The sequence below is a fragment of the Oncorhynchus kisutch genome, linkage group LG6 (assembly GCF_002021735.2).
Source record: "Oncorhynchus kisutch isolate 150728-3 linkage group LG6, Okis_V2, whole genome shotgun sequence".
NCBI classification, from domain to species: Eukaryota; Metazoa; Chordata; class Actinopteri; order Salmoniformes; family Salmonidae; genus Oncorhynchus; species Oncorhynchus kisutch.
In genome coordinates this window covers 21345364-21372143 of record NC_034179.2, presented here as the reverse complement: position 1 = coordinate 21372143, position 26780 = coordinate 21345364, and the positions used below count along the sequence as shown (strand labels likewise).

Here is a 26780-nt window from a genome sequence, read left to right as displayed (position 1 = left end):
AAAAAACGTTTTATTGTCACATACACTGGATAGGTGCAGGTTACTAACCCAACACGCTAACTGCTAGGCTACCTGCTCCCCTGAGGAAAATTAGCTAAAAAACAGACTGGAGTAGGACTTTCGAGGTTCCTAAATGTTATCGCTGTGCAGTGTCCTGTCTGGACAGAGTTATGTAAAGCCATGTTGACTACACCTCAGCAACTCAACCTCAAGCTCTACCTGGAAGTGATCAATATCTGAACCACAGGACACATTTCACCTGTGGGATGATGGGAGGTCAGATAATACGTTTGGATTAGTTATGAGAGCATTTGTCTTACTACCGTGTTACATTCTGGGTGGGATGGAAATCAGTCAATGTTCACTACTGATATCATAGAGCAGAGACAAATGCCATGGAAGACCGTTATGAGGAAAGATTTGCTCATACACTCGGCCTCTGCTGTAATCATGTCAAACCTATTGAAACTTTGTCTGATAGAAACAAATAACTCATGACAGCAACTTGTTGTAAGCAACCTATTATTCTTCAGCAGTAAGTGTATGTCTGATAAAACTAATACATCACAGCAGTTTGTATGCACAATTTATTTCACTCATCCCTTCAATTCACATTCCTATAGTGTATTTGTATTTATTAGGGATCCCCATTAGATGCTGCCAAGGCAACATCTACTCTTCCTGGGGTTCAAACACGTTAAAACCCTTACATTACATGTAAAACAAAAGATTAAACAGTACATCATATAACATTGTTCCATCACTACATATATACAATACAAAATGTACAATGTAAAAATATCACCATACAACAATATTACAGTGTATGCATATGTGTGTCTCTTCACAGTCCTCGCTAGTAGGAAGCGCCTAGTATACATGCCTTCTGAATATGTTGAAAGACTCTATGCATTGTTCCACTGCTATGATGAGACATAGGGTGTGACATTTCAGCTAAACAGAGATTGAGAAGGCAAGCCAGCCTGTTTGAATAGATGACAGTACTTTACATTAGGAAATGGGAGAAACTATTTCTGGACTGAAGGAACTGAAGGAAAGCATCAAAGGTTTACATGAGTGAATATGCAGAGGGGGACTGGGTGGTTTGTTTGATTTATAGCCCCCAGATATTTGAATGGATGCTTATGGTACACAGTCTTATATAATGAGAAGAGAGAGAAAACGGAGAAATATAAATGGAGAGAGAGAGAGAGAGAGAGAGAGAGAGCATCACGAGAGAGATGTTGTGAAAGAGGGAGAGAGAGAGAGAGAAAGCATCACGAGAGAGATGTTGTGAAAGAGGGAGAGAGAGAGAAAGCGTCACGAGAGAGATGTGAAAGAGAGAGGAGATCTATGGTTAAAGTGCTTTAGTGAAAGTGTTGTATGATGCATTAGGTTGTTCATATGGACTGAGCGTCTCTCTCTGTCCCAGGCATGTCAGGCATGGACAACATGGACCGAGGTTTCTTCCGGAAGGTAGACGTGCCAGACCAAGCTCATTACATCGTGGCCTGCTTCGTTGTGGTGATCGGAGCAGTGGGGGTCGGTGGGAATGCCCTGGTGATGTACGCCTTCTTCAGGTAGGCCACAGTACCTAAGGGAAGAAGGATTTGGAGAAGAGAGGGCAAGTGTTTCTAGGGTGGGTGCCAGTCTGTTTAGTCTCTCTTGCAGAATGGCACTGAGGTTGATGTGTTTCTGTTTTTTTCCTGAAAACCTGATATTGTTTGATTCACCGAAGTAATTTCTAAGTGTTTACAGAAGAGATTTTTCCATGCAGGGTATTTAAAGAGGACATTTGGATGTCCTAAGTCTTTGAGAGATTTGAGAACAGGCATGCCTCACATTTCAACTACATCTTCTATTTAATCTTTCCTGGATTTTCACACCCTTTGGTTTAAGCTCTGTGATTTGTCCTCATCTACCTGTTCTTGACAGAATCCGATCCTTTAAAATTCCTAAAAACTGTTCATGTTCATGTCTTCGGTAATGGTGTAGTCACTATTCATAAATCTTTATCCCTGGTTCATCATAGGCCAGCTGAGAGAAAGTGAACCTCAAAGGTTGCAGCAGCAGGATGATGTGTTTGATTGAACAATGTGATCTTGAGCGTCATGTGTTTTGACATGGTACTGTTCTGACACTAAGACTTATTTTCGACGGTGCTGGAAGCGACAGAGCGAGGCTTGCTAATGCTTGGTGACAGAAAGAAGTCACACATTGTCCGGCTGGCTCGTCTGGTGCAGTGGTGACACACAACTAATTTACTTTTAGTTCACGTTGAACAACAAAATGGAGCTCTCAGATATAGAAGTAATGAATGGCATGCCAAGCAAACAGCTGTCTATTTTACATGTAATTCACAACAAGAACAAAAACTAATTACGGGAGTTAGGTGGCTGGGTTTTTCAACTGTTGAGATCTCGAGGGCCACCGTGTATTTTGGTTGTTATCCCTACTCTCAAATCATGAAGTGTTTCATAGTTGGAGAGAAGACATTCCTCTAGACACTGTGACCCTTCATAGACCCCCTTCATGGAAGGCATTAGTGAAATGTACGTATTGTACCATTCAGTAAAAGTAGCTAAAGGTGCAGGAAGATTAGAGACCACAGTGAAGAAAGTCTCTGCACTCTTAGATAAAATGCTAATTCCAGTCATTTCATGTGCTTAGCTTTCGGTCATAGCAGACCTTTGACAGAGCTAACATAGTAGCTAGGTCTACTACTGCTTTGATCGAAAACAATGCACACTCAATTACTGATATCTGTATCTGATCTAAGAGCACAGAGACATTTTCTCTTCCACTAAGGTATGGCATACCTATGATATTTAATTAGGTATTATCATATGCACAGGCTACACACATCTGATTGGTTAAACATGTGTGATCCAATTTGTTTTGTTCACAGTTTTACAGCAATATCCCATTCTTGCATGTGATTGATTTCTACCTGAGCCGAGAGCTTTGATTTTATTTAATTTAGTATCCCCATTAGCACCATTGGCGACAGCTAGTCTTTCTGGGGTCTGACACATGATGAAAAAATACTTTAAATGTTAATATTTTTTAAATGTATGTAAATTGTAGACATTCCAAATGTATACTGTATACAATGCATTTGGAAAGTATTCAGACCCCTTGACTTTATCCACATTTTATTACACTACAGCCTCTAAAATGAATTACATGTTTTTTTGACCTCATCAATCTACACACAATACCCCATAATGACAAAGCAGGTTTCCATATAAGATCTCTGTACTTTGCCCTGTTTATCTTTGCCTCAATCCTGACTAGTCCCCCAGTCCCTGCCGCTGAAAAACATCCGAACAGCATGATGCTGTCACCACCATGCTTCAACATAGGGATGGTGCCAGGTTTCCTCCAGACGTGACGCTTGGCATTCGGGCCAAAGTGTTCAATCTTGGTTTCATCAGACCAGAGAATCTTGTTTCTCAGTCTTAAAGTACTTTAGGTGCCTTTTGGAAAACTCCAAGTTGGCTGTCATGTGCCTTTTACTGAGGAGTGGCTTCCGTCTGGCCACTCTACCATAAAGACCTGATTGATGGAGTGCTGCAGAGATGGTAGAACGTCTGGAAGGTTCTCTCATCTCCAAAGAGGAATGCTGGAGCTCTGTCAGAGTGAACATCGGATTGTTGGTCACCTCCCTGAGCAAGGCCCTTCTCCACTGATTGCTCAGTTTGGCCAGGCAGCCAGCTCTAGGAAGAGTCTTGGTGGTTCCAAACTTCTTCCATTTTAAGAATGATGGAGGCCACTGTGTTCTTGGGGACCTTCAACACTGCAGACATTTTTTGGTAACCTGATCTGTGCCTCGACACAATCCTGTCTCGGAGCGCTATGGACAATTCCTATGACCTCATGGCTTGGTTTTTTGCTCTGACATGCACTGTCAACTGTCGGACATTATATAGACAGGTGTGTGCCTTTCCAAATCATGCCCAATCAATTGTGTTAACTACAGGTGGACTCTAATCAAGTTGTAGAAACATCAAGGGTGATTAATGGAAACCGGATGCCCCTGAGCTCAATTTCGAGTCTCATTGCCTAGGGTCTGAATAATTATGGAAATAAGGTATTTCTGTTTTTATTTTTATATAACCTGTTCTCACTTTGTCATTATGGGGTATTGCATGTAGATTGATGGGGAATTTGTTAATTTAATCAATTTTAGAATAAGGCTATAACGTAACAAAATGTGGAAAATGGAAGGGGTCTGAATACGTTCTGAGAGTACTGTATATACAATGCCTTCGGAACGTATTCTGACCCCTTGACTTTTTCCACATTTTGTTACTTGACAGCCTTATTCTAAAATGTATTAAAACAGTTTCCCCCCTCATCAATCTACACACAATACCCTATAATGACAAAGCAAAAACAGGTTTTTAGAAATGTTTGCTAATTTGACATTTAAAAAAGCGTATTTTCGATGGTGCTCGAAGCAGCAGAGCGAGGCTTGCTCATGCTGGGTAACAGACAGATTTTTTTTAAATACATTTGCAAAAATGTCAAATAAATCGGTTTTCGCTTTGTCATTATGGGGTATTGTGTGTAGATTGATGAGATTTTTAAATCTATTTTAGAATAAGGCTGTAACGTAACAATATTTGGAAAAAGTCAAGGGGTCTGAATCCTTTCCGAAGGTACTGTATTTAACTAATTCCGTCAATAATGGATTATAGCGGTCCTTGGCTGGTATGGTTACACGTGGTCTGCGTTTGAGAGGCTGGTTGGACGTACTGCCAAATTCTCTAAAACGACATTGGAGGCAGCTTATGGTAGAGAAATGAACATTAAATTATCTTGCAACAGCTCTGCAGTCAGCATGCCACCTGCACGATCCCTCAAAACTTCATCTGTGGAATTGTGACAAAATTGTCCTCAGCACAAGTCGCACCTGTAAGGTGGATGGATTATCTTCGCAAAGGAGAAATGCTCACTAACAGGGATGTAAACAAATTTGTGCCAATTCTTTTTGAAAAATATGTTTTTTTGTGCGTGTGCAGAATGTCTAGGATTTCTTATTCCAGCTCATGAAACATGGGGCCAACACTTTACATGTTACATGTTATATTGTGTGTGTGTGTGTGTGTGTGTGTGTGTGTATCCAGGTGAAAGCTATGATCCCTTTTTGATGTCACTTGTTAAATACACTTCAATCAGTGTAGATGAAGGGGAGAAGACAAGTTAAAGAAGGATTTTTAAGCCTTGAGACATGGAACACTTCTGACACCTTGTAGAGTCCATGCCCCGATAAATTGAGGCTGGTCTGAGGGAAGAAGGGGTGTTGAGGCGGGGTGCAACTCAATATTAGGAAGGCATTCCTAATGTTTGGTATATTCAGTGTATATAAAACATTAAGAATACCTGCTCTTTCCATTCACATTTCCAGGTGAATCCAGGTGAAAGCTATAATCTGTTATTGACCCCATTTGTTAAATCCACTTCAATCAGTGTAGAATAAGGGGAGGAGACAGGTTAAAGAAGGATTTTTAGGCCTTGACACAATTGAGACATGGATTGTGTATGTGTGCCATTTACAGGGTGAGTGGGCAAGACAAAAGATGTAAGTGCCTTTGAACGGGGAATGGTAGTAGGTGCCTGGCACACTGGTATGAGTCAAGAGCTGCAACGCTGCTGGGTTTTTCACGCTCAACTGTTTTGCTTGTGTATCAAGAATGATCCACCACCCAAACGACATCCAGCCAACTTTACACACCTGTGTAAGCATTGGCTTCAACATGGGCCAGCATACCTGTGGAAAGCTTTCGACACCTTGTGGAGTCTATGCATTGACGAATTGAGGCTATTCTAAGAGCAAAAGTAGGAGGGTGTTCCTTATATTTTGTACACTCAGTGTACACAGTACAGAAACAAAGACGACAAGACACAAAAATGTTTTTTTTAAAGAAACACAAAAACAATATAACCAAAGAATAATAATTTGTGAGTGTGTTTACAGTGTGTGTTAGAGTGTGTGTGCGTCCATCCACATGGGGGAGAGGCGTTGTGCCGTGAGGTGTTGCTTTATTTGTTTTCTGAAATCAGGTTTGCTGTTCCCTTGCGCTATGTGAGCTGGAAGAGCTCACTAGGTTATACACATAGCTACAGTTTAGGTTGTCTGGTAGGAGCGTGACTGACTCCAAGCTAGGGGCTTTATTCCGCTAGCTGTCAGTGGCTCACTCCACACCGCAGTGGAGACGGCAGTAGAGATGGCAAGGTTCCCTGGGTGTGCTGCTGACATGCTTTGTGCATTAAGAAGATCCTTGACTGATGCTGCGACACGGTACTCCTCTGCAACCATTCAATCTCTGCTGTAGCCACACATGTATGTTTACCCTTCACCTCCCCCAAACATTGTATAGAAATACAATCCACACGCACTGTGTTATAACTATACTATAGAAACACAATCCACACACACTGTGTTATAACTATACTATAGAAACACAATCCACACACACTGTGTTATAACTATACTATAGAAACACAATCCACACACTGTGTTATAACTATACTATAGAAACACAATCCACACACACTGTGTTATAACTTTACTATAGAAACACAATCCAAACACACTGTGTTATAACTATACTATAGAAACACAATCCACACACACTGTGTTATAACTATACTATAGAAACACAATCCACACACACTGTGTTATAACTATACTATAGAAACACAATCCACACACTGTGTTATAACTATACAATAGAAACACAATCCACACACACTGTGTTATAACTATACTATAGAAACACAATCCACACACACTGTGTTATAACTTTACTATAGAAACACAATCCACACACACTGTGTTATAACTATACTATAGAAACACAATCCACACACACTATGTTATAACTATACTATAGAAACACAATCCACACACACTGTGTTATAACTATACTATAGAAACACAATCCACACACACTGTGTTATAACTATACAATAGAAACACAATCCACACACTGTGTTATAACTTTACTATAGAAACACAATCCACACACACTATGTTATAACTATACTATAGAAACACAATCCACACACACTGTGTTATAACTATACTATAGAAACACAATCCACACACACTATGTTATAACTATACTATAGAAACACAATCCACACACACTGTGTTATAACTATACAATAGAAACACAATCCACACACTGTGTTATAACTTTACTATAGAAACACAAGGATGTCTTTTAAGCCTAAAAGCAATGATGCTGGTTTAAATTATATCACCTTACACCTGTTTTAGTCATTTTTGTTTTATGATAATATTATCTAATCGTCATGATAAAAGTAATAAAATGCTTCAGTACCAGTGCTATCATTACATAACAAATTCCAAACTCAGTGAATATTTGAGCTTAATTAACTTGGACCATATGCTACCCTGTGATGATGTGTGTGCATGTGCAAAGGCAATTGTTTGACATTTCACATCAAAGCAGAAAGCGTGGGAGGCATCAGCTTTTTAATGCTCACTGACACAGATTTGTCCAGTGCGCAGGAAGAATTGCACATGTTATGTATGACAGCCATCAAAGACAGCTCTGTGTGAACAGGGTGTGTAACTCCATATACAGTCCTGTATGTTTCTTTTTAACTTACACATTTAAAAGGCCTTCTGTGTTTAAAGGGATACTTCAGGATTTTAGCATGCTAGTAGATACCCATAGACCTTCAGTCATTGTGCTAACGCTAGTTAGCATTGGCTTGTGAAACTACCTTTAACTTCCTTCATACTGGATGGACACAGAAACATCTGACTCTGGAGAAAGTCCCAAAGTATCCCTTTAAGAATACGTTTTTGTCATTTCAAATGGGAATCATTTTGCGGTCATCATTGCTATAGTTGTTGTTAAAGATTATGTTGCTGGGAAAAGTGAAAAGAGCTCCAGATACTTATTATGGTTTGCAATAACATCAACTCCAGGCATGTGAAAATGAGTGTGTACACTTAATATATATTTTCCTTTCCCTCACTCCCTAGCTGGCATGTCTATAAATTAGTCTCAAAATGGCATTCAGAGAAGTAGCAAAATAGGAAGTGATTTTCTACAAAAGTCTGATTTCCAACTACGTTTACTCAGCTTGGCGGAATCAGGCATGAGCTCTGACCTCCACCACCATAAACAGACCCAGCATGGGGGTAGCGTGCAGATTGACTACCAATCTGACCATAGATTGGCTCATCCTGGGTCCCTATGTTGGCTCAGCACATTCTGTGATTTCCCTTAATGGTCCCCATCTGGGACAGTGGTTAGAGTGCTGGTGATGTGGAGACACATTCTTTTACTGTACATTTACTAGATGGTTCAATGTGAGGAGCACTGTGGGCTGGTTTCCTGGACACAGATTAAACCTGCTCAGGCGTTCTGTCACTAAACACAAAACACCTTCTAAAGTCCTTCTTCTCCTCATTATCTTTCCCACCCCCTTACTTTCTCCATCCCCTCTTCTTAATCATTTTCTTCATTACCACCCTCTCCTCCTCATCCTCTCCTCTCTGTTAGTAATGCGTGAGAGCTCCACAGGCCGTGGAGTCCTTCGTGTTTAGTTAAGGATCTCAGAGAGACGCCTGGAGACCATTGAGACAATTGCATCACATCTCCTCTTTGATTTGTGCAAATCAAATCCCAGATCCACATGAGAGCATGGTGACATTGCTTCCTCCTACTGAAGCTGGCAACAATGCGCCACTCTCCACTAATCCAACATGTCACTTCTCTATCTAAACGTTATTAACATTATTTAGCACAAAACACTCAGAACAGAAATCAGGCCATGTTCACAGTGGGGAGGGCAGAGGGCACTCACTCACCCATTCACTCACTCTCAAGCAAAATCAGGGGATATTTTCATGCCATTGGAAATGACTTGAAATACTAACTTGAATTGACTCTCTGTAATTGTATTGGGCCTGTCTGATTTCCCCTGATGCTGTGAGACAGTCTAGTTTCTTGGAAAACAGGAGGTATTTCTAGGTAGGGGATGACCTCTGCTTCTAGGAGGGATAATGGTGAGTGTATTGACTCAGGGCAAGGCGAGAGCAAGTGATTGGTATGGTGAGGAGGAGGAGGGGGCTGGGGAGGTGGCTGGTTGTCAGCAGGTGATGGCGGATCACTGAGCATTACTTATGCTGAATGTTGGTTTGTGGTGGGATTAATGGACAACTGTAATAACAGTCATGGATTCATGTAATGATAATTCACCCACTCAGATTCTACATCCTAAATTAGAATGGTTGGCAGAGAGTGAGATGCATTCACTTTAAGGAATTCAAATCACAGAGGGGAGTGTGGTCACGAGGTAGTTAGCAAACTGAGTGTGGGGTCATGTTCCAGTGGTTTCACTTTTTGACTAATGTGAAAGTACAGCATCGCATCCTTGCCTTCTGACCTAATCTTTACTTCATTATCTGGATAGAAGTTATAATGCAAAAGCTTTAGAGATAAAGATCAAGGTCAAATCTTAAGTGAGTAGTAAGCTAATAACAATGAATCTATTTTTTGAAAACATAAACACTGTATATTTCTTCTGTATTTCAGTAACAAGAAGCTCCGGACTCCTCCCAACTATTTCATCATGAATCTGGCAGTGAGTGACTTCCTCATGGCCATCACACAGTCCCCTATCTTCTTTGTCAACTGTCTCTACAAGGAGTGGGTTTTTGGAGAAACAGGTACTTTTACCTTCATCCCATGACTTTGGTAAAATAACGCATCAAATCAGTGGTCTTAATGGAAAGCTTCAGCTACTTTGGTATTTGGATCTGAATTACGTTATCCATGCTGAACAAAAAATACAAATGAATTATGTGGAAATTCCATCTCTCTGCATCACAAATGTTCTATCCTGTGAGATGACTCAGATTGTAAGATCTCTAAATGATTTCTGTACAGGCTGTAAGATGTACGCCTTCTGTGGGGCCTTATTTGGGATCACCTCCATGATCAACCTGCTGGCTATCTCCATTGACCGCTACATCGTCATCACCAAGCCCCTACAGGCCCTCCACTGGACCTCTAAACGCCGCACCTCCGTCGTCATCGTCATAGTCTGGCTCTACTCGCTGGCCTGGAGCCTGGCGCCTCTCGTTGGCTGGAGTGAGTTCCCTCCACTAGCGCCATCCTTTTGGGTGCCAGTTTTCTGACTGTTTCTGCTCTCTTGCCAATGTGTTAGGGAATAGTCATTCCGTGTGCTAGACAATCACACATTTACCATACAATGACACTAATAGAGTTGGCAAGAGTCCAAACAGATCTCGGACCAGACTACCATCCTTTTATCTTATCTCTACAACGCTCTCACTTCCCATCACTCTTCTTTGTCTCTCTGCAGATACAATAATCTCCTCTCTCTTTCTCAAACACCTGATCTCCAAACCTGACACTTACCCTGACCGTAGCCTTAATCCCAACCCTAACCCTAACCCTAACCCCAACCCCAACTGGAACCCTAACCTTAACCCCAACCCCAACACTAATCTTAACCCATTGCCCCTCACCAGGTTCCTATATCCCTGAGGGCCTGATGACCTCCTGTACGTGGGATTATGTGACCTCCACACCAGCCAATAGGAGTTACACTCTCATGCTATGCATCTTTGTGTTCTTCATCCCACTGGGCATCATCTCCTACTGCTACCTCTGCATGTTCCTGGCCATACGCACTGCCAGTAGGTAAGCTGATACATTCACACAACCAGGCAGTGGTGGAGAAAGTACTCACTTGTCATACTTGAGTAAAAGTAAAGATACCTTAAAAACCTCTTAAGGATCTGCCCCTTTTTTCAATTTTCGCCTACCATTGCCTGTAGCTCGGGACTTGAAGCAAGGATATGCATAACACTTTTAAGTTTGTGGAAATGTAAAATGAATGTAGTATAATATAACACATTAGATCTGGTAAAAGATAATACAAAAAATAAAACATGCGCTTTTTTGTTTTTTTTTGTACCATAATCTTTGAAATGCAAGAGAAAGTCCATAATGTATTAATACAGCCCAGGCGCAATTTAGATTTTGGCCACTGGTTGGCAGCAGTGTATGTGCAACATCTTGGACTGATCCAATGAAACATTGCATTTCTGTTCAAAACGTTGTATCAAGACTGCCCAAATGTGCCTAATTGGTTTATTAATAACTTTTCAAGTTCATGACCCTGCACTTTCCTCAAACAATAGCATGGTATTCTTTCACTGTAATAGCCAATGTAAATTGGACAGTACAGTTAGCTTAAATTCTTGTTAATTTTTCTGCCAATATCAGATACAGTTCAAGTCTGAAGTTTACATACACTAAGTTGACTGTGTCTTTAAATAGCTTGGAAAATTCCAGAAAATTATGTCATGGCTATAGAACTTTTTAAAATAGAACTTTAAAATAAAGTGGTGATCCTAACTGAACTAAGACAGGGAATTTGAACTAAGATTAAATGTCAGGAATTGTGAAAAACTGAGTTTAAATGTATTTGGCTAAGGTATATGTAAACTTCCTACTTCAATTGTATGTCTTTGTCCTGGAAAATGTTCTTGTTTACTTCCAACCTCATGCTAATCGCATTAGCCTATATTAGCTCAGCCATCCCGTGGGGGACCCGCCGATTCTGTAGAGCTGTGGTTCCCAAACTTTTATGGTCCCAAAAATTCTACCTCCAGCTGTAGTACGCCCTCTAGCACCAGGCCTACCTCGGCCAAAGCCGGACGACGCTGGGCCAATTGTGCGCCGCCCTATGGGACTCCCAATCACGTCCGGATGTGATACAGCCTGGATTCGACCAGGGACTGTAGTAGAGGTCGACCGATTATGATTCTTCAACGCCGATACCGATTATTGGAGGACCCAAAAAAGCCGATACCGATTAATCGGACAATTTTTAAAAATGTATTTGTAATAATGACAATTACAACAATACTGAATTAACACTTATTTTAATTTAATATAATACATCAATAAAATCAATTTACCCTCCAGTAAATAATGAAACATGTTCAATTTGGTTTAAATAATGCAAAAGCAAAGTGTTGGAGAAGAAAGTAAAAGTGCAATATGTGCTATGTAAGAAAGCTAACGTCTCCTTGCTCCTCCCTGGGCTCGAACCAACAACACAACGACAACAGCCACCATTGAAGCAGCGTTACAAATGCAGAGCAAGGGGAACAACGACTAGAAGGCTCAGAGCGAGTGACGTTTGAAACGCTATTAGCGCGCGCTAACTAGCTAGCCACTTCATTTCGGTTACACCAGCCTCATCTCGGGAGTTGATAGGCTTGAAGTCATAAACAGCACAATGCTTGACGCACAACGAAGAGCTGCTGGCAAAACGCCCAAAAGTGCTGTTTGAATGAATGTTTACGCGCCTGCTTCTGCCTACCACCGCTCAGTCAGATACTTAGATGCTTGTATGCTCAGTCAGATTATATGCAACGCAGGACACGCTAGATAACATCTAGTAATATCATCAACCATGTGTAGTTACTGTAACTAGTGATTATGATAGTTTTTTATAAGATAAGTTTAAAGCTAGCTAGCAACTTACCTTGGCTTACTGCATTTGCGTAACAGGCAGTCTCCTTGTGGAGTGCAACGAGAGAGAGGCAGGTCATTATTGCGTTGCACTAGTTAACTGTAAGGTTGCAAGATTGGATCCCCCGAGCTGACAGGGTGAAAATCTGTCGTTCTGCCCCTGAACGAGGCAGTTAACCCACCGTTCCCAGGCCGTCATTGAAAATAAGAATGTGTTCTTAACTAACTTGCCTGGTTAAATAACTGTCTAAAAAAAATATAATAATAATACATTTAAAAATATATCTATTTTTTTTAAATCGGCAAATCGCCGCCCAAAAACACAGATTTCCGATTGTTATGAAAACTTGAAATCGGCCCTAATTAATCGACCATTCCGATTAATCTGTCGACCTCTAGATTGTAGTGACGCCTCTTGCACTGAGATGCAGTCTTCACTGACATTTTCAACCTCTCTCTGTCTGAGTCTGTAATAAAACATCTTTTAAGCAGACCACCATTGTGCCTGTGCCCAAGAACACTAAGGTAACATGCCTAAATGACTACCGACCCGTAGCACTCACGTCTGTAGCCACGAAGTGCTTTAAAAGGCTGGTCATGGCTCACATCAATACCATTATCCTAGAAACGCTAGATCCACTCCAATGTGCATACCGTCCCAACAGATCCACAGATGATGCAATCTCTATTGCACTCCACAATGCCCTTTCCCACCTGGACAAAAGGAACACCTCTGTGAGAATGCTATTTATTGACTACAGGCACGACTCCAACACCCTCATTAAGTTTGCAGATGACACAACAGTGGTAGGCCTGATCACCGACAACAATGAGACAGCCTATAGGGAGGTGGTCAGAGACCTGGCCATGTGGTGCCAGGGCAACAACCTCTTCCTCAAAGTGATCAAGACAAAGGAGATGATTGTGGACTCCATTAAAAGGAGGACTGAGCATGCCCCCATTCTCATTGACGGGGCTTACACTGTGTATAAGACAGTAGTTTTGGAATTGTTAGTTAGATTACTTGTTGGTTATTACTGCATAGTCGGAACTAGAAGCACAAGCATTTCGCTACACTCGCATTAACATCTGCTAACCATATGTATGTGACAAATAAAATTTGATTTGATTTGATTTGAAGAGGGTATGACAAAACCTATTCCCTCTCAGGAGACTGAAAAGATTTGGCTTGGGTCCTCAGATCCTCAAAAGGTTCTACAACTGCACCATTCAGAGCTGGTTGCATCACTGCCTGGTATGGCAACTGCTCGGCCTCCGACCGCAAGGCACTACACACGGAGGCAGAACTCCAATCTTTCCTAGAGGGAATCTCGCTACCTAAACTATCAGAGACCGACAAAGAAGATCTCAACTCCCCCTTCACTCCTGAGGAGATCCTGTAGGCAATTAGCTCCATGCCACCTAATAAGTCCCCAGGCCCAGATGGATTCCCCAGAGAGTTCTACAATGCTGGAGGATTTTTACAAAAACAGAGTTCTCCCAGACTCAATGCACACTGCTCGCATTACAGTGTTGCTCAAAAATGACAAGGACCCCCTATCCTGCTCGTCCTTCCGGCCCGGCCCATAAGGATTTCGACTATAAAATAATTACCAAATTGCTCACCAAAAGACTAAACACTCTTCTTCCCAAAATAATAAAAGCTGACCAAACTGGATTTCTTAGAGACAGATACTCTTCTGATAACATTCCCCGTCTTTTTGATATTTTTGATCAAGTAAACGCACAGAAGACCCCTGTCCTGCTGGCTTCACTGGATGCTGAGAAGGCGTTTGACAGGATGGAGTGGATCTTTCATTTCTTTTTATTAAGAATGTCACCAACAAAAACAAGAAACAACAAAACGAACGTGAAGCTGACTAGGGCTATACAGGCCACTAACAAAGTTAACTACCCACAACTAAGGTGGAAAAACAGGCTGCCTATGTATGATTCCCAATCAGAGACAACAATAGTTGTCCCTGATTGAGAACCATACCTGGCCAAAACATAGAACCAGAAAATATAGAAACAAAGAAACTAGAATGGCTAACCTAGTCACACCCTGGCCTAACCAAAATAGAGAATAAAAGCCTCTCTATGGCCAGGACGTGACAGTACCCCCCACCCCGCTCCACCTCTGGCTCCTCCCACTTTGTTGGCGCCTCTGGACTGGGGACCCTCGTTGCAGACCCCGGACTGGGGACTCTCGCTGGAGGCTCCGGACTGGGGACCGTCGCTGGAGTTCCGGACTGGAGGCAGTTGCTGGAGGCTCCGGACTGGAGTCAGTCGCTGGAGGCTCCGGACTGGAGGCAGTCGCTGGAGGCTCCGGACTGGAGGCAGTCGCTGGAGGCTCCGGACTGGGGACCGTCGCTGCAGGCTCCGGACCGTCACTGCAGGCTCCGGGCCATGGATCATCACTGGAGGCTTCGTGCATGGGTCATCACTGGAGGCTTCGTGCATGGGTCATCACTGGAGGCTTCGTGCATGGGTCATCACTGGAGGCTTCGTGCCATGGATCATCACTGGAGGCTTCGGGCCATGGATCATCACTGGAGGGAGGAGACGTATAGGCAGCCTGGTGTGTGGAGCTTCCACAGGGCTTACCAGGCTGGGGAGACATACAGGAGTCCTGGTTCTGGGAGCAGGCCGAGGACTCACCAGACTGGGGAGACCTACAGGAGGCCTGGTTCTGGGAGCAGGCACAGGACTCACCAGGCAGGGGAGACATACTGGAGGCTTAGTTCTTGGAGCAGGCACTGGATACACTGGGCCGTGGAGGCGCACTGGAGGTCTCGAGCGTAGATTCTGCACAACCCGGAGGCCAGATGCGCTGAGCCGGCACCATCCGTCCTGGCTGGATGCCAACTCTAGCCCGGCCGATGTGGGGAGCTGGAAGATAGCGTGTGCATTGGAGATATCATGCGCATCATTGCATAACACGGTGCCTGACCAGTCACACGCTCCCCACGGTAAGCACGGGGAGTTGACTCAGGTCTCCAACCTGACTCAGCCAATCTCCTCGTGTGCCTCTCGTACCAGCTCCGCTGTGCCAACTCCTCGTATCTGCTTTCGCCGCCTCTATCTCCTCCCTTGGACGCCGATACTCTCCAGCCTTTGCCCAGTGTTCCTTGCCTTCCAAGATCTCCTCCCATGTCCATTCCTCCAGAAAACGCTGCTCCTCCCGGCCACGCCGCTTGGTCCATTTGTGGTGGGTAGTTCTGTCACGAAACGTCGTCAGGGAAATGACCTGACCAAGGTGCAGAGTGGTGAGCGTACATTTCTTTTTATTAAGAATGTCGCCAACAAAAACAAGAAACAACAAAACGAACGTGAAGCTTACTAGGGCTATACAGGCCACTAACAAAGTTAACTACCCACAACTAAGGTGGAAAAACAGGCTGCCTATGTATGATTCCCAATCAGAGACAACTGTCCCTGATTGAGAACCATACCCGGCCAAAACATAGAACCAGAAAACATAGAAATAAAGAAACTAGAATGCCCACCCTAGTCACAGGGGCGTGAGCTTGAGGTCATTTGCACACAAACATTTTTACAATGATGGAAAGACCTGTGTGTTGTCCTTGTTAATGCAGACAGAGAAGAGCTCCAATTTCTTAAGCTTTGCCTCAATTTTGTTCGGTCACATTGAGTATAGTTGCGGAGAGTCCCTGTAATACTGGATTCAGATCATTCAGGCGAGAGAAACATCTCCCAGATAGGCCAGTCGTGTGAGAAACTCGTCATCATACAAGCGGTCAGAGAAGTGAAAATGATGGTCAGTAAAGAAAAAACTTAGTTATACTTAATATTTTGTCCCTTGATAACCAGCACACTTCTGTATGTCCATATCATTTCATAATGCCCATATCATTGCATAATGCAGAAAATACATGAGAGTTCAGGGATATTGCTTTAATTAGATTCCGTTAACGGGATTGATATGACAGAAGCCAGGGAAAGTGCAGGGCGCCAAATTCAAAACAACAGAAATCTCATAATTTAAATTCCTCAAACATACATATATCTTATACCATTTCAAAGGTAATCTTGTTGTTAAACCCACCACAGTGTCCGATTTCAAATAGGCTTTACAGCGAAAGCACAACAAACGATTATGTTAGGTCAGAGCCAAGTCACAGAAAAACACAGCCATTTTTCCAGCCAAAGAGTCACAAAAATCTGAAATAGAGAGAGAATTAATCACTAACCTTTGATGATCTTCATCAGATGACACTCATAGGATTTTTCCTCAGGTTTTTGCCTGCCATATGAGTTCTGTTATATTCACAGACATATTCAAACAGTTTTAGAAACTTCAGAGTGTTTTCTATCCACATATACTAATAATATGCATATATTAGCAACTGGGACTGAGGAGTCCCAGTCTGGCACCTCTGGGCACCTTATTCATTCAAGCTACTCAATACTGCCCCCAGCCATAAGAAGTTAACAAAGTTAACCATTTTCACTGTAATGTTTTAAACGTCTTTCAAGCTGTCAGGCATTCCCTTGGCAGAGCCTCTCGGTGGACGCTGCAATGTACGCAAGTGACATCGGGAGCAACTGCTTGCATGCGCGTTACCACTCCACTATGTCTCCCTGACATGGCTTTTGCGCCTTCAGTACAGATACCAACACATCTTGACCACCAAAGTCCATTTGATATCACAAAGCTGTCCAGTATTTAAAAAAATATCCTCTCCTGTTTCCAGTGGTTTGCAGAGAGGATGTCTTAATTGACCCGCCATAAACGTAATGGACCTATACCAGGAGCTGTGCCAGGCCCGCCACGTCTGTTGGCTCATCCAGCTGTAACGCATAGAATTCACTGGCTTGTATGCGAAGCAGTAATTGTTTCAAAACATCTCCTGCCATGTCACTGATGCGTCGTGAAACAGTGTTGTTTGATGAAGGCATTGTATGTATAGTTTTTGGGCCTTTTCTCCCAGCATTGTCCCAGCCATATCCGCGACAGCAGGAAGAATTAAGTCCTCCACAATAGCTTCACTGAAGCTGGAGACTCATTTTTAACATTGTAATCTTTATTTAATCAGGTAAGCTAGTTGAGAACAAGTTCTCATTTACAACTGCGACCTGGCCAAGATTAAGCAAAGCAGTGTGACACAAACAACAACACAGGGTTACACATGGAATAAACAAGCGTACAGTCAATAACACAATAGAAAATAACAACGTCTGTATACAGTGTGTGCAAATGGTGTGAGGAGGTAGGCAATAAATAGGCCATTATCATCAAGGCAAAGGGTGGCTACTTTGAAGAATCTCAAATATAAAATATATTTGCATTTGTTTAACACTTTTTTGCTTATTACATGATTCAATATGTGTTATTTCATAGTTTTGATAGTTTTGTCATCACTATTATTCTACAATGTATAAAATAAAGAAAAACCTTAAATGAGTAGGTGTGTCCAAACTTTTGAGTGACACACACACACACACGCACACAATCAAACACACACACACTCATATGCACACACACACAATCAAACACACATCCAGATGATGGGGCCCTATGACTGTCTGTCTTCCTCTGACATTTTCTCGATCCCCTCTCCATTGCCCACAGAGACATGGAGAAACTGGGCAGTCAGGTGAGGAAGTCCACCCTCATCCAGCAGCAGTCCATAAAGACAGAGTGGAAGCTGGCCAAGATCGCCTTTGTGGTCATCATCGTCTATGTGATGTCCTGGTCTCCCTACGCCTGCGTCACCCTCATCGCCTGGGCTGGGTAACTATGGATAGGGGTTCAGTTCCCATATTCATAAAGCGTTTCAGTAGAATTGCTGAACTAGGATAAGTTTATCCTGTTTTTAGATAATTTTGAATAAGATTACATGGATACATGGGGAACTGATCCTTGATCAGCACTCGTACTCTGAAAAACTTTATGAATTACGCGCAAAGATCTACACTACATGGCCAAAAGTATGTTGACGCCTTCTCGTTGAACATCTCATTCCAAAGTCATGGGCATTAATATGGAGTTTGTCCTCCCTTCGTTGCTATAACAGCCTCCACTCTTCTGGGAAGACTTTCCATTAGATGTTGGAACATTGCTGCGAGACTTGCTTCCATTCAGCCACAAGAGCATTAGTGAGATTGGGCACCGATGTTGGGCGATTAGGCCTGGCTCGCAGTCTGTGTTTCCATTAATCCCAAAGGTGTTTGATGGGGCTTTGTGGAGGCCAGACAAGTTCTTCCATACCGATCTCAACAAACCATTTCTGTTTGGACCTCGCTTTGTACAGGGCCTTCCCCAACTGTTGTCACAAAGTTTGAAACACAGAGTCGTCTAGAATGTCATTTTATTCTGTCGCGTTAAGATTTCCCTTCACTGGAAATAAATTGCCTAGCCCTAATCATGAAAAACAGCCCCAGACCATTATTCCTACTCCACCAAACTTTACAGTTGGCACTATGCATTCGGGGCAGGCTAGCGTTCTCCTGGCATCCGCAAAACTCAGATTCGTCCATCGGACAGCCAGATGGTGAAGCGTGATTCATCACTCCAGAGAATGCGTTTCTACTGCTCCAGAGTCCAATGGCAGTGAGCTTTACACCACTCCAGCCGACGCTTGGTATTTTGTATGGTGATCTTAGTCTTGTGTGTGGCAGCTTGGCCATGGAAACCAATTTCATGAATAGTTATTGTGCTGACGTTGCTTCCAGAAGCAGTTTGGAACTTGGTAGTGAGTGTTGCAACAGAGGACAGATGATTTTTACGCGTTACGTGCTTCAGCACTTACCGGAACCGTTCCGTGAGCTTGTGCGGCCTACCACTTTGCGTCTGAGCCATTGTTACTCCTAGACATTTCCACTTCACAATAACAGCACATACAGTTGACCGGAGCAGCTCTAACAGGGCAGAAATTTGATGAACTGTCTTGTTGAAAGTCACTGAGCTCTTCAGTACGGGCCATTCCACTGCCAGTGTTTGTCTATGGAGATTGAATGGCTGTGTGCTCGATTTTACACACCTGTCAGCAACGTGTGTGGCTGAAATAGCCCGAAGCCAGTAATTTGAAGGGGTGACCATATACTTTTGGCCATGTAGTGTACTTGTTGAGACACTTAGGCAACGATTATAGTTTGAGGGCATGTGATCTGGGTATGAATGATCAGGAGGCATGAATTGGGGTTTTATCTGACTGTGTTGATTCGGATATGAAGCTGAGAATTTTTGTACTGCAGAACTTTGGGGTAATGCCGAAGAATTGGTGATACATTCTCTACGAATCTCACTCCAAATCCTCAGAGTAAGGCTGGGATTGGTTCCGAATAGCAGGCACATCTGTCGAAGAGGTGAGAGTCTGAGACAGACTGTTTTGGGAGTTTCGAAAACGTTGTTTCAAACAGAGACTGTTTGAAACAGATGGTTTTGAGAGTTGTGTATGGGGAGCGTCTTGTACGTACTGAAGCAGCTTGGCCATGAGTGTACTGCTAAGGCCTTGCTCACACCTCCAGGAGAGTGGATGTGAAGAGAGGAAGTGTAGTCTGTCGGAGAGAAAGGGATAATTAAGAGTATGATTCCTCATGCTCATTCCGCAACACTTTTGGGCCACTGTCGAGCCATACAAACAGGCTGCACAGGAGCTACCTAGGCAGACAGTGCCAACAGAGTGACCAAGGCACAGACGGGCAGGGACTGACCAACGCATGACTGACCATCCACAGACATACTGTACACACACATACAGTTAAGACTCCAATCATATTGTTAGAGGGTGGAAGCAGAGCAGAATGGAATACTGCCATGTGTCAGAAAAACCTGAATGGTTCAGATAACTTGACATACCTGTGAGGCTTGTAGTGTCCTATTCATGTTATCTCTCCTTTCAGCTATGGACGTGCCCTCAGCCCCTACTCCAAGGCCGTCCCTGCTGTCATTGCCAAAGCCTCAGCCATCTATAACCCTTTCATCTATGCCATCATCCACTCTAAGTACAGGTGAGTACAGTCATCTCAATATCTCCCTCCATTAGGGCACAGCTCAAAACATCTTGGAAGAATCTCAGTTGCTCCTCACGTCTTTTCTCCTCTCTTCTCGCCTCCTTCACAAAACGATTTGAAGGTCAGAGGGGAGGGACCTCTAGCTTTCTCATACAATGGGTTTTGAGAAGGAGGTGAGAAGAGAGGATGCAAGGAGTACGCAGTTGAGATTCTCCCCTAGTTATGTACTGTCCAAACCTGTCAAAACCTAATGTTTGTTTTGGCAAGTTGCCCCCAGGGCTCCTTTGGTGTGATTGGGCTTGGCCATCCAGATGAGACTCTTGTAACAACTGACTTGTTAACTTACAACTGACTTAGGTGATGATGACACTAGGGAGGGTTTGGTGTACTATATGCATTCTATCCCTCCTTCCCCTTGCCACTCCCCTTTCCTTTCTCCTTTGTTGACTCTCCCATACAGAGACACTCTGGCAGAGAAAGTTCCCTGTCTGCACTTCCTGGCCCAACCCCTCAGGAAGGGCTGTATCTCTATGTCCAACAGCGAGTCCTCCTTCAGGGACCCTATGCTCAGCAGACAGTCCTCCACCTCCAAGACCAAGTTCCATAAAGTGTCCTCCATGTCCACCGGAGACACAGTGAGTTGTTGTGCTTACAGTACCAGTCAAACGTTTTTCTTCATTTTTACTATTTCATACATTGTAGAATAAGAGTGAAGACATCAAAACTAAACTATGAAATAACACATATGGAATCATGTAGTAACCCAAAATATATTTGAGATTCTTCAAAGTAGCCACCCTTTGACTTGATGACAGCTTTGCACACTCTTGGCATTCTCTCAACCAGCTTCATGAGGTAGTCACCTGGAATGCATTTAAATTAACAGGTGTGCCATGTTAAAAGTTAATTTGTGGAATTTCTTTCCTTCTTAATGCGTTTGAGCCAATCAGTTGTGTTGTGACAAGGTAGGGGTGGTATACAGAAGATAGCTCTATTTGGTGAAAGACCAAGTCCATATTATGGCAAGAACAGCTTAAATAAGCAAGGAGAAATGAAGGTCAGTCAATATGGAACATTTCAATAACTTTAAAAGTTTCCTCAACTGCAGTCGCAAAAACCATCAAGCATGATGATGAAACTGGCTCTCATGAGGACCGCCACAGGAATGGAAGACCCAGAGTTACCTCTGCTGTAGAGGATGTTCATTAGGGTTAACTGTACCTCAGATTGCAGCCCAAATAAATGCTTCACAGAGTTCAAGTAACAGACACATCTCAACATCAACTGTTCAGAGGAGACTGTGAATCAAGCCTTCATGGTCAGTTTGCAGCAAAGAAACTACTACTTGAGGACACCAATAAGAAGAGACTTGCTTGGGCCAATAAACATTAGACCGGTGGAAATCTGTCCTTTGGTTTGATGGGTCCAAATCTTAGATTTTTGGTTCCAACCTCTTTGTCTTTGTGAGACGCAGGGTAGGTGAATGGATGATCTCCTTATGTGGAGTTCCCACCGTGAAGCATGGAGGAGGAGGTGTGGGGGTGTGGGGGTGCTTTGCTGGTAACACTGTTTGTGATTGATTTAGAATTCAAGGCACACTTAACAAGCATGGCTACCACAGCATTCTGCAGTGGTAGGCCATCCCATCTGGTTTGTGCTTAGTTGGACTATCATTTGTTTTTCAAGAGGACAATGACCCACCTCCAGGTTGTGTAAGGGCTATTTGACCAAGAAGGAGTGTGATGGAGTGCTGCATCAAATGATCTGGCCTCCACAATCACTTGACCTTCTACCCAATTGAGATGAGGTGGACCCCAGAGTATAGGAAAAGCAGCCAACAAGTGCACAGCATATGTGGGAACTCCTTCTATAAATATGCTTCTGTGCATCTCTGCTAAAATCTGGGTAAAAGATTGTAGGACATGAGAGTCTTATTCGGTACATTTAGTTGTTGCTTGCCTTTCTCAAGTGTACCAACCTTGCCAGCAGACATGCCAGCTAAGATATTAGACAAGATAGCTACTCTAACTTGATTGATAGCCTGAAATGTCCTTTTGGTAGCTAGTTATGAGGTTGGGAGATTGGGAACCTATCTGGGCTAGCTAAAGACAAAATTGCTAAGTGGCTAGGAGTATTACAGAGAAAAAACAAACAAACAATTTTATTTATTTATTTATTATTAATAAATAAATAAAAGGACAAATCTGAGGGGATACGCGCCCCTATGGGCATAACACACAATAACTTCACTATGTGTTTACATGCTGGATTGGAGATCAGCTGCTGAGTGAGGACAAAGACAAAAAACTCTCTGACACATCCCAGGGCTCTTTGCTAACTGGCTGTCACACACAGGCATCCAGCAGCACAGCAATGACTTTACTATGTGTACATGCTGGATTAGAGCTCAGCTGCTGAGTGGATAACTGGCTAACACACAGCAGCACACCAGGAGCTGTTGGTCTGATGATCTCTCTATCGAGGTTCTGTGTGTTTGATGTGGGAGGCCCATGGGGAGAGGTCTGTAGGGGAAATAGGTGTCCCTTCACATTACTTCTGAGCCCTTTCAGAGCTGTGTGTCCAGTGTCCACTGGTCTGGGGAGGAGTAGCAGGGCGCACCTGCCATGGGAAGGCTCAGCACTTTTATGGCTGCCGGTTCCATTTTAGACCTTCTGCAAGTGCTTAGTCCACACAAACACAACTAAACAGTAGGATATCCATATCCTGGACCTCCTACAATTGTGTCCAAACACAAAGGATTTACCCAATAATCGCCTTTCAATTTTCAAGTTTTCAGTTATCTAGGCATACTTTATTGAAACTGAATGTACAGCTACATTACATATACTGACCTGGCTGACTTGGCTGACTTGGACCTGGCTGACTTGGACCTGGCTGACTTGGACCTGGCTGACCTGGCTGACTTGGACCTGGCTGACCTGGCTGACTTGGACCTGGCTGACCTGGCTGACTTGGACCTGGCTGACCTGGCTGACTTGGACCTGGCTGACCTGGCTGACTTGGACCTGGCTGACCTGGCTGACTTGGACCTGGGTGACTTGGACCTGGGTGACTTGGACCTGGGTGACTTGGCTGACTTGGACCTGGCTGACTTGGCTGACTTGGACCTGGCTGACCTGGCTGACTTGGACCTGGCTGACCTCGACCTGGCTGACTTCGACCTGGCTGACTTCGACCTGGCTGACTTCGACCTGGCTGACCTGGACTTGGCTGACTTAGACCTGTGTTGTGTGTAACTTTCACAGCAGGTGTGGAGTGACGTGGAGCTGGACCCCTACGACCAGCAGAGCCAGTCTCTGAGAATCAGCCACTCCTCTGGAGCTCTGAGAGTGAAGGAGTGCAGACAGTCAGCCCAGCAGCAGGCAGAAAAAGGTAAGGTACGTGTTCAATTCAAATCAAACTTTATTTGTCACATGCGCCGAATACAACAAGTGTAGACCTTACCGTGAAATGCTTACTTACAAGCCCTTAACCAATAGTGATGTTCAAGAAAGAGAAAAAGAGAAAAATTATAAAAAGTAACACAATAAAATAACAATAACGAGGCTATATACAGGAGGTACAGGTACTGAGTCAATGTGCGGGGGTACAGGTTAGTTGAGGTCATTGTTACATGTAGGTAGGGGTGAAGTGACTATGCATAGATAATAAACAGCGAGTAGCAGCAGTGTACAAAACAAATGGGGGGTGGGTGGGGGTCAATGTAAATAGTCCGGTGGTCATTTGATTAGTTTAGTTGTTCAGCAGTCTTATGGCTTGGGGGTAGAAGCTGTTAATGAGCTTTTTGGTCCTAGACTTGGCGCTCCGGTACCACTTGCCGTGCGTTAGCTGAGAAAACAGTCTATGACTTGGGTGACTGGAGTCAATTGGGTGACTGGAGACACATTTTGGGGCCTTCCTCTGGCACCGCCTAGTATATAGGTCCTGGGTGGCAGAAAGCTTGGCCCAAGTGATGTACTGGGCTGTACACACTACCCTCTGTAGTGCCTTACGGTCAGATGCCGAGCAGTTGCCATACCAGGCGGTGATGCAACAGGTCAGGATGCTCTCGATGGTGCAACTGTAGAACTTTTGGACCCATGCCAAATCTTTTCAGTCTCCTGAGGGGGAAAAGGTGTTGTCGTGCCCTCTTAACGTGCCCTCTCTTGCCAGGAGTGAGTTGGTGGTTAGGACCTTTCTCAATTTTAACTAATTAAAAGTGACGATGGTAAAAATGTCATTCACTGCCCATTTATTTGGTTCTCTAATAGTGTTTGTCTCCCTCAGGCTGCTGTCCTCAAGAGGGGCTCACTGAGCAGCTGTGACCACGACCTAGTGTCTGAATCTGTGGCCAGGGAGGAGGCTGTGGAGGGGTGGCAGAAGGAGGAGAAGACCCAGGAGAGAGCCCCCCCAGTCAGCTCAGGAGGAGGTGGAGGAGCCACCCCCCTGCCGCCCCACCACCAGCCTCCTCACCCCCCAGGTCCCCCAGCACCCTGAACAACAACAAACACAGAGACTGTGAGGTTCAACACATCATCATCAGCCCCTCGTCAGAGACGACGGGGCACTATACGGGAGGAGCATGGAGCACAGACCTGTGAGGGGAACATGCTACTGGGCCTGCAGAGCTTAAACTGCTCCAATGAACTGCTGGAGTTGGTTGAAAAGTTCCTCTCCTGAAACCCCCCTGGGGAGTCTGTCTGAAGACTTTGCTGTATGCATGATGTGTGAATGTGGGACTGTCACAATATTGTACAATACAGACAATAGAGAGCAAGTGAGGATTGTCATGGTCCAAGAAGGTTATACTTATGTTAAATACAATCAGCTGTAAACAGAATCACCTTTAATCACTACTGTTCTTCAGTCGCAACGCTCTGTGTGTAGCCAATCAGCTTCTAATGCTTTCCCAACTGTCAGAGTATGTGTAATCTACTGTATGATCTTGACACACTTCTGTCCAGTGTTTGTCTTATGTATGGCCTTATGTTTTAATGAAAAACAAATATCTCATGACAAACAATCCTTTGGTCTCCTACAGCAGGCTACTGGGTAGGTTGTCCTATACCTGCTTTAAGGCCTGAGTAGAATCTACCATCACCGCACAAGTACGTAAGGACACTGTAAAGACTCGGATGAATGTGTTTTTTGGTGATCAACCCAGCAGGTTGAAGGATCTTTCTGAAAGTGCGCATTCTAAAACCAAGAACCACATAATATGAGGACCAACTGATTCACCAGAAATCAATAAGACAAAAGATCCATTTGATTCAAACCAAATGATGCAGCCCAATCCAAATACAAAACATCTAGACTAGAGAGAGTTAGAAAGGCTCAAGCACTGTTACTATACATACAAAACACTTTCCTTCGGGTGAAACTTTGTGTAAAGGAGGGGTATAGAAAATGTAGTAATTTCATATGATTTAACCTTTGGAAACTAAATCATATAATTACTGAAATGTTTAGAGTATTTTGTGTGTGGCTGTACAAGGTTTGATTACCACTTGTTTTTCAACTGTCTACTATTGGGTTTGTAATCCCCATGGACTGTGGAGCATTTCCTTATTATCTGTCACAAGTACTGTATGTTCTGTTGTATGTGCACATGTACAGTATTTCCAGTAGGTACCAGATTACTTTTAAATGATGGGTTTATACTATGTGTGGCTTTGAGAAGAAGGGTGGGGGTTTCTATATCAAACTCTGAATAACCCTGATCGAACCTAAAGTCATATTTTGGAAGGGAACTCTATGCCTGCGTAATATTGGTTAGGTGTCTTTACCTGTGGGATATGTGTTCTTTTAGATGAGGAAATACTTTTACTGCATAAACTCAAATTGCACCCGTGTCTGCTTCCTTGAAATTCTTTCAGGTAGACCTACCAATTTGAGGCATGATAAAATGAGGCAGTTATAGTAATGGAATTGCTTCACCCTTTCTCACCCAAATTTTCTTTGAACTTCTTTTTGCTCCAGAATATCCAGAGGACTTTACAGCTTATACAGTTCTATAATTGTATGAGAGCTTCCCACCATGGACGACTTCTGCAGACCAATAGCTCCAGCTTAGACACAAAGGCATCAGAATGAGACGCTCAACCTCGTCATGCAGCAGAATGCAAGGCCCTCTCTGACCTCAGTGGACTCAAAGAGCTTAAGGGAGGCCCACCATACAACATGCTTTTTTCACATGATTATTTGTGTGTGTGTGTGTACTATCCGTCTGTCTGT

General features: G+C 43.5%; 1 protein-coding gene across 1 annotated transcript; it reads left to right on the top strand.

Annotated features, from left to right (window-relative positions):
* The first annotated feature begins 1211 nt into the window (after positions 1-1211).
* On the top strand, positions 1212-26397 carry LOC109892067 (melanopsin-B-like). Its single transcript, XM_020484485.2, has 9 exons — positions 1212-1580; positions 9588-9721; positions 9942-10145; positions 10550-10721; positions 18163-18324; positions 20436-20543; positions 21007-21181; positions 23813-23939; positions 24834-26397. Exons 1-9 carry the CDS (start codon positions 1435-1437, stop codon positions 24869-24871), a joined length of 1266 nt encoding a protein of 421 aa, XP_020340074.1. The 5' UTR covers positions 1212-1434; the 3' UTR covers positions 24872-26397.
* The last annotated feature ends 383 nt before the right edge of the window (positions 26398-26780 follow it).

Bases quoted from the DNA above. Each gene is read 5' to 3' on its own strand.
- LOC109892067 (XM_020484485.2), top strand. From the start codon at position 1,435: ATGTCAGGCATGGACAACATGGACCGAGGTTTCTTCCGGAAGGTAGAC. The intron at 10,722-18,162 runs GTAAGCTGATAC...CATTGCCCACAG, and splicing joins GCCATACGCACTGCCAGTAG to AGACATGGAGAAACTGGGCA. The intron at 23,940-24,833 runs GTAAGGTACGTG...TGTCTCCCTCAG, and splicing joins CCAGCAGCAGGCAGAAAAAG to GCTGCTGTCCTCAAGAGGGG.